The sequence below is a fragment of the Ictidomys tridecemlineatus genome, chromosome 7, assembly GCF_052094955.1.
Source record: "Ictidomys tridecemlineatus isolate mIctTri1 chromosome 7, mIctTri1.hap1, whole genome shotgun sequence".
NCBI lineage: Eukaryota > Metazoa > Chordata > Mammalia > Rodentia > Sciuridae > Ictidomys > Ictidomys tridecemlineatus.
This window is the reverse complement of record NC_135483.1, coordinates 32,484,550-32,499,361: the sequence shown is the minus strand read 5'-3', so window position 1 is coordinate 32,499,361 and position 14,812 is coordinate 32,484,550. Positions and strand designations below refer to the sequence as shown.

At 32.7% G+C, this 14,812-nt stretch overlaps 1 protein-coding gene across 49 annotated transcripts in view; it reads left to right on the top strand.

Moving 5' to 3' along the window:
• The window catches only part of Rims2 (regulating synaptic membrane exocytosis 2), a 559,411-nt gene that overhangs the window by 364,410 nt on the left and 180,189 nt on the right, over window positions 1-14,812 (top strand). For 29 of the 49 annotated variants that reach the window (XM_005316266.4, XM_021724861.3, XM_078016822.1 and 26 more), the window contains one exon: window positions 5,163-5,228. The exons of the other annotated variants lie outside the window; for them this stretch is intronic. In XM_005316266.4, coding sequence (XP_005316323.2) covers window positions 5,163-5,228 — 66 coding nt within the window. The remainder of the gene's footprint in view (window positions 1-5,162; window positions 5,229-14,812) is intronic. 49 annotated transcript variants of the gene reach the window in all.

The following is a 14,812-nucleotide window of genomic DNA, read 5'->3' as shown; positions in this document are numbered from 1 at the left end:
TGCAACAAGGGGCCTTTAATATATCTGTGGACCTTAGTTGAATTTTAAAAGGTTTATTAAAACAGAATGGCAAATTGTGTGTTCATTCATGTATTTCCAGTTTTTAACAGAATCTTAAGGGAGAGACATGACCAGTAAGGTTAAGAACTAACATGACTAAAAGTAAAAAAGAGAAAATAAATTGATGAAATTGACTCTTACTTAATGCTTCTTTGGCTTTATTGGGACAAAATTAATTATTAGGACTCTTCAAGAACAATATTAGAAACTGGGTGATGATGTAGTACATATTTTATAGATTTATTACCTTTAGCAAGCTTTGAAGTTTATACTTTTTCTCTTATATAGTATTTGGAGACAATTTATTCCTATTTAAGAGCAGTAAATCTCAATGTCACAAGTTTGATGTTATTTTATTCTTTTTAATAAATTTAAAAATACTTCCTTATTTTCTTATTCTATATAGGCTTATATTTCTCTGTTAACATTTTTAGGGTACTTCTGTGATTATGAGAACCACTGCTTTTTTGGGGGAGAGAAGGTTCATCATGAAAATGGCATTAATTTGTTTTTATTCCTTAGTAAAATGTATCTTGATCGAGTGAGTAAGCCATTGTGGGCAAAAAGTTGAAGACATTATTCTGGTCTTGATAGACAGATTATCATATACTGGCTAATTATAAGAAGTAGAAGACTTTGAGGCTAAAGCATAATATTTTGGAACAGATTGGAAAGAAAATTGTTTGAGTCTCATAGAGAAAGCTTCAAAGAGAAACTGAACTTTAAAGATTGATAATGATTTTCATAGGCAAAAAGCAGAGATAGAGGGGGAATTATGGCATTATTGACAGAGTGATGAGCAAGTCTTGGAGTCAGGAAAGTACATGATATATTTAGGTAGTTTGTTGTATCTAGATAAAAGTGATTTGGGGGATAAAAAGTGACAGGAGATAGGGACTGAAAGTGGTTTAGAACTCTTAAGTAATCTGTACTTACTTTTAGATATTGGAAAATATTTTAATATTTCAATTAAGGTACCTGCACAATCAGAAAGCATAATTTACACATATGCTTCTATAGATAAGGTGAAGAATGGACTAGGTCATGGAAATGTTGTGTTCTGAAGGTAGGGAAACCTACGAGAAGCTTATTTCAAGAGATTGGCTTATTTCAAAGCTTGATTTAAGGTAGTGGCAGGAGAAAAGAAAGATGGGAAAAATCTGAGTTATTTAGTTGTCAGAAATAGCAAAGCCTATAGGTCAATTAAATGTGGAAAATAAGGAACTGGAGGAGTTAAATTCTGAGATTTTATAACTTAGTTTATTAAATGAATATCTAAATCCTTAGTTGCAATTGAGATTTCAAGAAGAGGAATAGCTGAAGTATCATATTAACATCCAAGGGGGATTAAATAATTTGGTTTGAAATTAAAAGATTTTAGAGATAAAGTGGTCCTTGGTTCTGAATAGGTACTTCAGAGTCAGCTATGGTAGATCATAATGAGGCCAAATGGGTAAGGATCTAGGCTTCTCACTTCCTGATTAGCTAGAGTCATTTTGATTTTATTTGGTTCCTAATATTGATTTAGTGTCAAATTTTGATTGAAAATAAGTGATATTCTTAAAAAAATTTAAAAACTACTGTTTCAATTCTCTCTTTTCACAAATGCAGCACCAGATGTCCCAATAGCAAAATGTATATTACTTAAGCCACATTAATCAACATGTTTTCCTGATTTGTCTATGTGACACTCCAACATGGGGATAACACAGGAAGCAGTTGGACATAGGCTGTTTAACGCAGAGAAAAATGAAGGCTAAACAAAATAATCATTCATGCTAAAAACCCAAATAGTTTTATTTAGAAAGAATGTGTTGGAATATACAAAGATCAAGAAATGAATTTTTTTTATTGGTTGTTCAAAACATTACAAAGCTCTTGACATATCATATTTCATACATTAGATTCAAGTGGGTTATGAACTCCCATTTTTACCCCAAATACAGATTGCAGAATCACATCGATTACACATCCACATTTTTACATAATGCCATATTAATAACTGTTGTATTCTGCTACCTTTTCTATCCTCTACTATCCCCCTCCCCACCCCTCCCATCTTCTCTCTCTACCCCATCCACTGTAATTCATTTCTCCCCTTGTTTATTTTCCCATTCCCCTCACAACCTCTTATATGTAATTTTGTATAACAATGAGGGTCTCCCTCCATTTCCATGCAATTTCCCTTTTCTCTCCCTTTCCCTCCCACCTCATGTCTCTGTTCAATGTTAATCTTTTCTTCCTGCTCTTCCTCCCTGCTCTGTTCTTAGTTGCTCTCATTATATCAAAGAAGACATTTGGTATTTGTTTTTTAGGGATTGGCTAGCTTCACTAAGCATAATCTGTTCTAGAGCCATCCATTTCCCTGCAAATAACATGATTTTGTCATTTTTTTAGAGCTGCGTAATACTCCATGGTGTATATTACAGAGCAATAGTAACAAAAACAGCATAGTACTGGTACCAAAACAGGCGGGTGGACCAATGATACAGAATAGAGGACACAGAGACTAATCCACAAAGCTACAACTATCTTATATTTAATAAAGGAGCTAAAAGCATGCAATGGAGGAAGGATAGCATCTTCAACAAATGGTGTTGGGAAAACTGGAAATCCATATGCAACAAAATGAAACTGAATCCCCTCCTCTTGCCATGCACAAAAGTTAACTCAAAGTGGATCAAGGAGCTAGATATCAAATCAGAGACTCTGCGTCTGATAGAAGAAAAAGTTGGCTCCGATCTACATATTGTGGGGTTGGGCTCCAAATTCCTTAATAGGACACCCATAGCACAAGAGTTAATAACAAGAATCAACAAATGGGACTTACTTAAACTAAAAAGTTTTTTCTCAGCCAGAGAAACAATAAGAGAGGTAAATAGGGAGCCTACATCATGGGAACAAATTTTTACTCCTCACACTTCAGATAGAGCCCTAATATCCAGAGTATACAAAGAACTCAAAAAATTAGACAATAAGATAACAAATAACCCAATCAACAAATGGGCCAAGGACTTGAACAGACACTTCTCAGAGGAGGACATACAATCAATCAACAAGTACATGAAAAAATGCTCACCATCTCTAGCAGTCAGAGAAATGCAAATCAAAACCACCCTAAGATACCATCTCACTCCAGTAAGATTGGCAGCCATTATGAAGTCAAACAACAACAAGTGCTGGCGAGGATGTGGAGAAAAGGGTACTCTTGTACATTGCTGATGGGACTGCAAACTGGTGCAGCCAATTTGGAAAGCAGTATGGAGATTCCTGGGAAAGCTGGGAATGGAACCACCATTTGACCCAGCTATTGCCCTTCTCGGACTATTCCCTGAAGACCTTAAAAGAGCGTACTACAGGGATACTGCCACATCGATGTTCATAGCAGCACAATTCACAATAGCTAGACTGTGGAACCAACCCAGATGCCCTTCAATAGATGAATGGATAAAGGAATGATTTTTTGAAAACCACTGCCTATAAGGAATACAGAGAAAGGGAATCCAGCAAATGAAATGGAAAAAGAAGCATTCAGATTGTGGGAAACCAGGCCACATATATAAATGTTAAGAGCTTGAGTTCTGAATTTAAAACCCCTTAGTTTGAAACCCACCCCTGCTACATACTGCATGGCCATAAGTGAGCCCTCATGGTCTCAGATTCAAATTGGGTATATTAGATCCTGCCTCTAAGAGTTATTATCAGACTGTAAATGAGATAATGTCAACAAAAGTCTTAATTGAGTATGTGATGTTAGATAAATACTGTGTTTAATAAACAGAAAAAATAAGGTTTAAGAAACTAAAACAGGAAAGTGTTAAGTAATAGAAGTTTGAAAATCAAGGTCTAATATTGTAGAAAAATGTAATGTGATGAAAATCAACAGGAGACTAAAGGGATTTTTTCCCCCTTAGGATTTTGCAGATAACATTCACAGAATAACTTCAAGAGAATGATAGAAGCATAAGTCAGTTACATTAAGCTTAGAACATGATGACAAAAATTGTAGATATATGTCTTTTAAGATGTTTTATAATGAGAAGAAAGTGATAAAGAGACAGTGGCTCCAGAGGGAGGCTAGGTTAGCAAAGGATTTACTTTTGGATTATGTAGATGAGAAAGAGAATGTAGAATAGAGTAATGAATGAAGCCAAGTCATGTGAGAAGAAGGACTACAAGTAGAGGCATTTCTTTTTTAGTACAGATGATAAGGACAAGGGAAAATACAAATATATGCCTATTTACTTTCCATTTAAAGATAGAATTAAGAAACGGGAGAGTTCAAGGTTTGTTTCCACTGTTTATTGAAACATGGTGATCATCTGACATGTTTAAATGTTTTTGCTATTAAAGGTTTTAAGAAAGTTGAAAAATTTAAATTAGTACCATAAAAGAAGAGAATCAATACAGATGGTAAAAAGGTTAGTTTGTTGCTTTGGTTGCTTATGGTTGTGGTAAGGCATGAAATGTAATGGAGGCAAACAGTATGTAGTGAACACAAAATAGTGAATGGAAAAATGAATAATATCCAATAAATCAAATAAACATAATTAATAATCAAATAAAATAATGTGAATCAGTTTGTTTTTAATAAATAGAATTTTTAAAGCCCTCATAGTCATTTCTAATTATTAATGATTGAAGGAGAAATAATTACCTTATAAATCTCCTAAGACATTATAGATATTATTTATTACCCTTTTTATGATTTCCTTAAACTTTATGATTATTTCATTACTTTTCTCTTTTTAACATTCCTCCTAAAACATAGGAAAACATCTATATAGTATAACATTTTCCAAATGGTGTAGAAGATATTTGAGTGGTAATTTTTAAAATTTTTATTTTGAAATATTATTTTTAAAAGTCTGATTGTTATATTTTTGTTGCATTTTATTTTAGAATATTTAGGCTACTTTAACCTTTATCACTGCCATGTTATAATTTACATTGGGAGGAGGGGCAAACATTACAGTAGCAATTTTCATTTACTTTGCTTGCTAGCTGCTTATCTTTTTGAATCTCACTTTAAAATTAAACTATGCCTTTTTTTCCTTTTTTCCTGAGTCTCATTTATATTCTTGTTTCTGGCATGCTTGCAGTCATTTTCTTACTCTACCTCGCTCCAGATACAGTCAGACCATTGACCATCATCACAGGGATGGCAGGTATATTTTTCTTACAATTGAGTCTCTTTGTAGAATTGCATGTTCCTGTCTATTGATGTAATATAATTCACTTTACTTCTGTTTTTATATACATAAATGGTTGTAATGAAACATAGAAATATTACCTTTATAAAATAATACAAAAACATACATAACCTATTTGATTATAACAAAATATCGAAAATGAAGTTTCTTTTTGGACAACTAGGATCATCTTTTTTATTCTCCTAAATATTTAGTTCACTAGGAATTTTAGCTAACTATTATCTAGAAGGATAGAATAACTGTATTCTTTTTTAAATTACTTGCATTTGACTATCACCTTCCTCAACAGAGTTCACTGGTTATTTTTAGTTTAAAAATAACTGATTGATTTTTATACGTTTTAACAACCTGCTTGCCTGTTTCCCTGATCAAGAGTAGAAGAGACTGTCTTTGAAGTGCTTAGGTTGAAGTGATTTGTTTGTGGTTACCTTGTCAAAGCTGGCTGTGATATATTCATTGATCATAGTAGACAATCTTGGATCTGGGTGGAATACCAAGTCTGAAATCCTTTTTCATTTCTAGTCTACCACTATCCTTCTTTCCAATGCAGGAATTTCAATGAATCATAGGGAGAACAGTTCTGATACTTTAAATATGATTTGTATTTCAAGGAAATATTGGTTACCTGTCATATAATAGAAACTGGAGATGACCAAAAAAGAACAGGGAAAGAAGGTCTCTAAAAGTTGCAAAATTCTCAAAGCTCTATGTAATTTTTGGAATTTAAGACAGTTTGCTGGCAATTTTTGAGGCCCTTTAGCAGAGAAGAGAATGATAATGATAATGTGGTGGTGGATTCACTTTAGTATAGATTAAGAATTACTTGCCATATTTACTCACCCTAACTATTGTTGCAAAGTGATTTGGAACTCTGTGTGATCTCCTTTATGCCTATTAAAATAGCTAATTAAGAGTTGATAATAAAGAATTTAGAAACAATAATGAAAACTCATGGATAAATTCCTAAGTTTGCGTTCATGTGGATAAATATGCAAGGAAATGTAAAAGATAATATTGACAATAATTTCCTAATAATTCAAGTTTTGTGATCTTTCTATAAATATAATAAAATTTAGAGCCTTGAAATTTAATTATATAAGAATGTTTATAATTTTATATACATTTAATATACATATATTTAATTTTCTTTTGCACATTGTCTTTTTTCTATTATTTTGCTTTAAAATTAAATAATTCTTACTTATTTGTTGTTTTGTCTATAATTTTCCTGTTGCTATATGATACATTCTATTTTTTGGTTGCAAGTTACCTTATGAAAAATATTAAAAATTAGGTATATTCTTGGTTCCTGGCACTTGTTCACATCTTTTCTTAAGGTGGGTGACATGCATGAATGAGACATTACTTATTTTAGTCTTATTCTATTTACTCTGCTATCTCTTCATTCCATTTTAAGTTAAAATCATGTACCATTTTAAGTAAAATTAGTACTTTTTTATGCTTTGCATTTTTCTTAGTCTCTGTTATCAGTAAGTAGATTGCTTTGTGCTAGATTTTTAGTTTGCTAATATAGATAGACTTAGTTTTTGATCAGTTCTACACTGGTTATCAATTTCATATCTTATCCACATTTTGAAACTCAGCCTAATCAGTCTATTTATATGAATTATCTTTATATGACATGATTTGGTTTGTGGTCAGGAAACAAAAGATTATTGACGTTTTTCATGTAATATAACACAGGAAATTTTGTTTTAAAAAATAGGTTATCAAATGTCTAATTGTAAGATTTCCTCTGTACATTTACATGCCTATTTTACATGTACCTGCCTTGTTCTAACATAGTAGAAAGTCATAAGCCTAGCTTATACTAAACACTTGGATAGATGTTGTAAAAATGAAGTTCTGTAGTTATTCTTGTATTTTTGCTGTTATTATTATTTTAATACATACAAAAGAATATGTGTAGGTCTGGGGTTGTGGCTCAGCGGTTAAGCACTCACCTTGCACGTCAAGGCCCTGGGTTTATTCCTCAGCATCACATTAAAATAAATAAATAAAAACAAAGGTATTGTGTCCAACTACAAATAAAAAAATAAATATTTTTAAAAAAGAATTTGTGTCCAAACTTAAAAAAAAGAATATGTGTAAGTTTTAAAGCATAGTTAAAAAATGAATATACTTCCCAAAATGAGAATTAGAATACCTGGTTGTATATAATTCTTGTCTATTGAAGCCCTGCTTCTCTTCCACTAAATTTCAGTTTAATATTCCCTTCCTTTGCTTTTTTCTTTAACTCTACTTTGATCATTTGTTTCTCACTCTACTAAATTATCTATTCCTCTTACCTCCATCCTAATCCATTAGGAGGTCCTTGGCTGACTTATTACCCACTCTCTTAGAATAACTCTTGAAGATAAAGCTTTTTAGTCAACTGTCATTCTCCTGTATTTATTTCTACAATGTTCTGTCTTTATTATCTTTTACTCCTATACTTAGACCTTTTTTATATGTTCTAAAACTAACTAAAACCAAACCCTAACCCTTCTACATTTCTATCATCTGTTATTCTTTTGGTTATGTTATTTTATTCACTAATGATTATTGCACCTGACTTTAGTCTTTTTTGTTACAAGTACTGCCATCAGCTTGAGTAAATGCCATCATTCCCTGAAAGATTTATTTAACACCCACTCACTTCTCAACTATCTCAAATATAGTATTGAGCTTTACCCCTAATTCTATTTCAGACAGTCACTTCCATGGCCATACTCCGAGTTTTATCATCACTTGAAATTAATGTCTTTGATACCTTAATTCAAATACTACTCCACACTTAGACTACAGAATTGCATGTTTCTTTCTTATTCTTTGATTAACTTCTAGCCCACTTATTCTTTTATCTAAATAGAAAAATATACTTTCTTTGCCCCTACCTTCTCCTTATTTAAGTTTCCACCTTTCCTTACCTACTTTTATATCCAGGAATTGAATTCATTCTCAGAAAAATCCTCAGTTCCCTTACCACATGGTTCTTTTTATTTGATAAGATTCAATAATATTTCCCCAGAAGTAGGAGATTGAGGAGCATTAAATTTACAAAAATATGAAAATTGGGGTTCATGTTGAACAAATTTCTTCATGTATATGTATTGAAATCTACCATTAATATAGGAATTAGGATAAAGAAGCTGTAGGAAAGCCAGTTCCCTAAATTATCAATGACTAGGAGAGAGTAATTGTAAAATGGATAGATTACTAGCCATCTGAATTAAAATAGTGGATGTTACAGCTACTTGGCATCCTTAAGAGAAGTAAGGATTTTGCACATTATGTCAGGAGAGTAAGGATCAGAAGTATCTTCAAGGAGCTGATCTTCTTTTCTGGGTCCATGGACTGTGAAATGTGAAAAATGCAGATGAGAGCTACACAGAGCAGAGGCTGCACAATTCAGCTAAATGTTATATAAGTTTGGAATATGCAGAAAACATTCTGGAGAAAGCTTTACATAAGAAAGTTTGTCAACAATAGAATAAGGATTCTTGAAAATTCAGCTGAGATTTAGAACATAATTGAACAGAATGTAGGAGATGATTTAGAGAGAAGATATCAGGGGCCACCAGGGCTTTCCTTGTACATGATAGACAAAAATGAGAGATACTTGCATAGAAATAATTAGCCTCAAAATACCCTAGGTTATGTTAAATTGGTTTGATGTCAGAACTGAATGATGGGAAATGTCTGACATGGGTCTAGAATAATGGTGAGGGTTACTGTGGAATTTGAAGAGGCAATGATGGTCTTATCTCAAGGTATTTGGGGCCAAAACTAGAACCCCAATTAAAGAAAGGATTCTAACAAGCTCTGTCATGGTAAAGAATGAGGTTCCTGTGTGGAATGGAGATTGTTTTCCTATAAATGCCTTATGTGGAAATTAGTACTGAGGACTCTTAGTAAATGCAATGAAAGCCAAATAATTATGCTGTTCCAGATACACTTCTTTTTTTTAACCTTAATTTCTCTGCATTGTTATTCCTTTACTGTTTTCTTTTACAGTGAAACTAACTTCTGTTTGGTTTTTATCTCTATCCTCTCAACTTCTCTGGAGTGTTCCTGCATTAATTTCTTATTTCTTTTATTTAAATCTCTCTTCATTTAATGATTTTATTTTTTCTGAAAATTACTGATGAAATCTCCTAAATAAATACTTTATACTCTGCCACCCTCTCAAGCTTCCTTGAGAATGGTCTGTTTTCTTTCCTTTTTTTTCTTCTATATTTTACTTAGGTCAGTAAAAGTATATACTTTTACTTATGCTGCCTCTATACCATCAGTTCTTAAGCCTAAAACCCTATACAGTTTGACTTCTGCCTCCAACACTTTGTTGAAATTATTTCCTCTATGGTTATTTGCTAGATATTTTATACATGTTTATTATTGTTTGTGTCTGCCATTGTTAATTGCCTCTTTTTAAGCTTTTCTAATATGGTATATTCTCTTAGTTCTTACTCTGTCCCTTGACTGATTTTCTTTTTTCTTCACTTTTTCCCTATTTCTCAAGTGCTTATGTTTGGATCTTTCTTTCTTATTTTAATATCCTATCATGCTTGTGACTTTGACCCAAATTTCTAGTGCTAGTGTAGTAACTGGCATATCATAGGAACTCAACCTAAATGTACTTAATGAATAAATGAGTCAATGAATATTAAAATATTACTGATAAACTGTAACTTCTCAAATTTCACCTCGTCTTTAAAGGACAGATTTCTCTGACTTGACATCAGCAGAGGAGTATTCTTCTAACACTTCATAAATTTAAGTCTAAACCTGAATTCACTACCATTTCTTTCAAGAATATTTCTGTCCATAGTTTATCTATTTCTATTGATTTATCATTTCATTTCTGAATCTATACATTTAAAAGATGGTTTTTTGGTTCTTTGTTGTTTATTGTTTTGTTGGTTGGCTTTTTGGGGGGGTGTTATTCATCTTTACATTTAATATGTATGATGATTTTCAAACATATTAAGAAGAAAAAAATATTCCCAATACCAAGGATTTCACACTTCAGTGAAGTTGATGGACTTTCAAATTCAGAAAGTTTAATTCAAGTTTCAACTCAGAAGACATCAAATTATGTGTCTTTGTCCAAGTCTCTGTAAGTCTTAGCTTATTTATACTAAAATGAGAGAGATTAGATTGTATGATTTCTGAGATTCCTTCTATCTCTAACATTCTGTTTGTGTACTTCTCGATATTGGCATTTTCCATATAATGTATAGTATGTATTTTGTATACTGTTATTTATAATGCTTGTCATCCATAACCTCTTCACTGTTTTCTTCACTATTACTGTAGGTTAGAGTCTTTTTCTAGATTGATTCATTCTATGCACTACTGCTGAATTAATTTTCTTAATTCAGTATTTGATAATTACCTTTGTTCAAAAGCTTTTGATCTCTTTTTTTGAAAATTAAGCCATTTAATCCTCTTAATTAGGCATTTAATATTCTCATAAACTGACTCAGCTCATTTTCTGATATTTTGCATATTCTACTACTATTTCTAACATTTTCATATGACTTTTTTATCTTCTATAATCAATCTGTGTGCTGAAATTTACCCATTTGTTCATGCACATTGTTGTCCATCTTTTCTACTATAGTGTTTAACTTATTAAGTATATTTATTTTAAATAATTTATTTGAGAGAGGGAAAAGAGAGAGAGATACAAAAGCTGATTCTTACATTTACATGGAAATGCAAGGTGTCCTAGGTAAACAATAAAGCTTGAAAAAGAGTGAAGTTGAAGGATTCACAGTTCCAACTTTCACAACTTATTTCCAAGTTACAGTGTTCAAAACAATGTGATAATGGCATAAGGATAGATATATGTATCAAAGGATTAGAGAGTCTTGAAGAAAATCCAAACAAAAACAATTTTTTATTTTGTAGTTTCAGCTATCATATACATATTTCAGCGTCTGGTGATTGCTTTGAATCTTAAAATAATGGGCCATATTTTTCATGATTTTTGTGTTTACATTGGTTTTGTATTGAATGTTGGACATCATGTGATCAATAGTGACTGAAGCAGAATTTATACTTGAAAATGAACACATTGTGTGTGTGTGTGTGTGTGTGTGTGTGTGTGTCTGTCTGTGTGCACATGCATGCACTTTCATGCATACACTTGAGAATATGAATCAATCTTCTGACTATGGAACTTGGACTGGAATTTTGATGTTTCAGCAAAGTACAGTAAGCAGCACTGCATATGGAAAGTTTGCTTTAACATCATTCCACTTTTTTGTAAAAATAGGAAAACAAAGGAAAGACTTAGAATATTTTTTGATGATCATGTTTGAGACACATACTCTTCCTTTTTTTATTTGCAATATTTCTAGTAATTCATTTAAAATATGCTCTTATAAGTAGATTAAAGGAGGGTTTTGAAATTGTGATCTGATTTCAGAGCTTTTCTTTTTTTTAGTTGTCAGATCTTTATTTATTATTAATTTTTTAAAATTTATATATGACAGTAGAATGTATTACAATTCATATTACACACATAGAGTACAGTTTTTCATATCTCCAGTTGTATACGAAGTATATTCACACCAATTAGTGTCTTCATACATGTACTTTGGATAATGATGACCATCAACATTCCACCATCATTTCTAATCCCATTCCCCTCCCTTCCCCTCCCATCCCTCTGCCCTATCTAGAGTTCATCTATTCTTCCCATGCTCCCCTTCCCTACCCAACTATGAATCAGCCTCCTTATATCAGAGAAAACATTTGGCATTTGGTTTTTTGAGATTGGCTAACTTCACTTAGCATTATCTCCTCCAACTCCATCCATTTACCTTCAAATGCCATGATTTTATTCTCTCTTATTGTTGAGTAATATTCCATTGTGAATAAATGACACATTTTTTTAATCCATTTATCTCCTGAAAGAAGACATCTAGGTTGGTTCCACAATTTAGCTATTGTGAATTGTGCTGCTATATACATTGATGTGGCTGTGTCCCTGTAGTACACTGTTTTTAAGTCCTTTGGGTATAGACCAAGGAGTGGGATAGCTGCGTCAAATGGTGGTTCCATTCCCAATTTTCCAAGGAATCTCCATACTGTTTTCCATATTGGCTGCACCAAATTGCAGTCCCACCAGTAGTGTATGAGTGTTCCTTTTTCCCCACATACTCTCCAATATTTATTGTTGTTTGTATTCTTAATAGCTGAAGTTCATCAGTGAACTTGTTGAATAGAGAACTCACATATTTTAGTGTGAGGACTATACTACATCACATAATCTCATGTAATACAATAACAATTCATAATTCTATCCTTTAGAGATGTATCTTTAAAATATTTGCTGCTTTATGAAGTCTTTAAAGAACTGGGGAAAAATAATGTAAAGCCAGTACTATAGTGGAATAGCTTTGTTATTATCAGCAGAGCATTATTAATCTCAAACATCCATTGGAAACTATTTCACAAAATAAGAATTACACCATCCCTTGAGATTTTGAAAATTTGTATTTTAAAGGTATTTTAATTTTCTGCATGTTACTTGTGCTTGGTAAATAATCCTGTCAATATGAGATTTTTATATTTTCAAAATAAAAATTGAATTACAAGGAAAACCATAAATATTTAATACAATACTCAAAATGATCACAGGATATTTACAGCTTATATGTTTTTACATATGCATATCAAATAATACAATATATCTATTATTCAGTGTTAAATTTTTCTCTAATTTTCTCGAGAAACTTGAGATATTTAATCTTACAATTTCAAATATAGCTATTTAAAAATGCAACTATAGAGATATGAAGACATTTTACTTCTTTTTTGATAACAAAGGCTTTGTGAGTGATTAATGATTTTAATAATATCTTGCTTTCTCTCATCAGTTGTCTGTATTATCACTTTCAAATTTTAGATTTTTATTAATTTGAGTCTATAATTCTTGTTATTTTTGAGTAACCTTATGTACTTTTAATTAACTTTTCATTTTCATTATAATGTGCAAGATGCAAGTTTAAAAATACTTTTAATACAGTGTTTTTCTTTTAGTTTAATAGGAATATTCAGTGGAGAAGTGCTATTATGCCCAAGGATAAATTAATCCATCTTCCTCCAAAACAATAACATATTCCTATATATGCACAGTACTTTACATATTTACCACGAATTCCATGGTGAATATTTTGTGCCTTGTGCTGCAGTCTGGCTGGGCACAAAATCATGAGCCACTCACACCTTGTAGATTCAAACAGCAACTCTTTATTCTCGAATTGTCACCAGCACTCTACACACAGGTTCTGGGCAAAATTCAAGTTCCCACTGGGCTCTGCATCCCAAATACTCTCTGAATCCCAGGAGAACTCAATGGGAACTCTAGGAGCGGGCCTGCCTGAGGCAGCAGGATACGCCCTATTCCCAGCAGGGTACACCTTAAACCTGGAACCGCCCTAAACCCAAGGAGCAGGATACTCCCTAAAACCTGATCCGCCCTAAACCCGGATCGCCCTGGTCCTTGAGCAAGGTCACCTTACTCAAGCATACATGCAGTGTCACTGCAAATGACCTGGGTCCGAAGGCAAGCCTATTTCCACAATGGAGAGTCCTTCCTCTAAGCAACATGGAGTAGGCTGACAAAGAAATTGCCATGCGTCATTCCTACTTGGCAATGGCTCTCAGCAGCCTTGCACTTCTCTCTCTCTCTCTCTTTTTTTCCTCATGGTGCTGGGGATTGAATGCATGTTAGGCAAGTGCTCTATCACTGAGCCACAACCTCAGCAGTGTCTTGCAATTCTCTTAAATTCAAAGCAGGGTTAAAATAACCAAGAACTTTTGAAAATTGAGATATTTAAACTTGCATCTTGCGCATTATAATGAAAATGAAAAGTATAATATATGTATTTCTTTAATTACTCCCAAGTGTCTTGTTTTTTAACGTTTCTGAGTATATGTTATATTTTAGGTTTTGCTTCAGTTATGCAGTTAATGCTCAGAAAATAGCTTGGCATTTGTTTTAGTCATCTTTTGGTTGCTGTGACTAAAAGACCTGACAAGAACAATTTTCTAGGAGGAAAGTAAATAAAAGTTTATTTCAGAGGTCTCAGTCCATAGATGGCAAGGTCTATTTTCTGTGCCCCCAAAGAAGTAGAATGTCATGGTGGGGGCGGGAGGCATGGCAGAGGAAAGCAGCTCAAGATGTTGCAGGAGGAGAGAGAAATTTTGGGAGATCCCCATAAGGGATAAAATATATACTCATAGACATGCCCCCATGACCTTCCTCCTCCTGCCACATCCTACCTGCCTATAGTTACCTCCCAATTAATCCTTATCAGGGGATTAATGCACTGATTAGTTAAAGTTGTTATAACCCAATCATTTCACCTCTAAACTTTCTTGAATTGTCTCACATGTGAGCTTTTGGGGAATACCTCATGTCTAAACCATAACAACATTCAAGATATTTTTTCAAAAGTATTATGCTTCTGCTCTTACCCAGATTACTATATTACACAATATGAATGAACATAAGGAAGGTG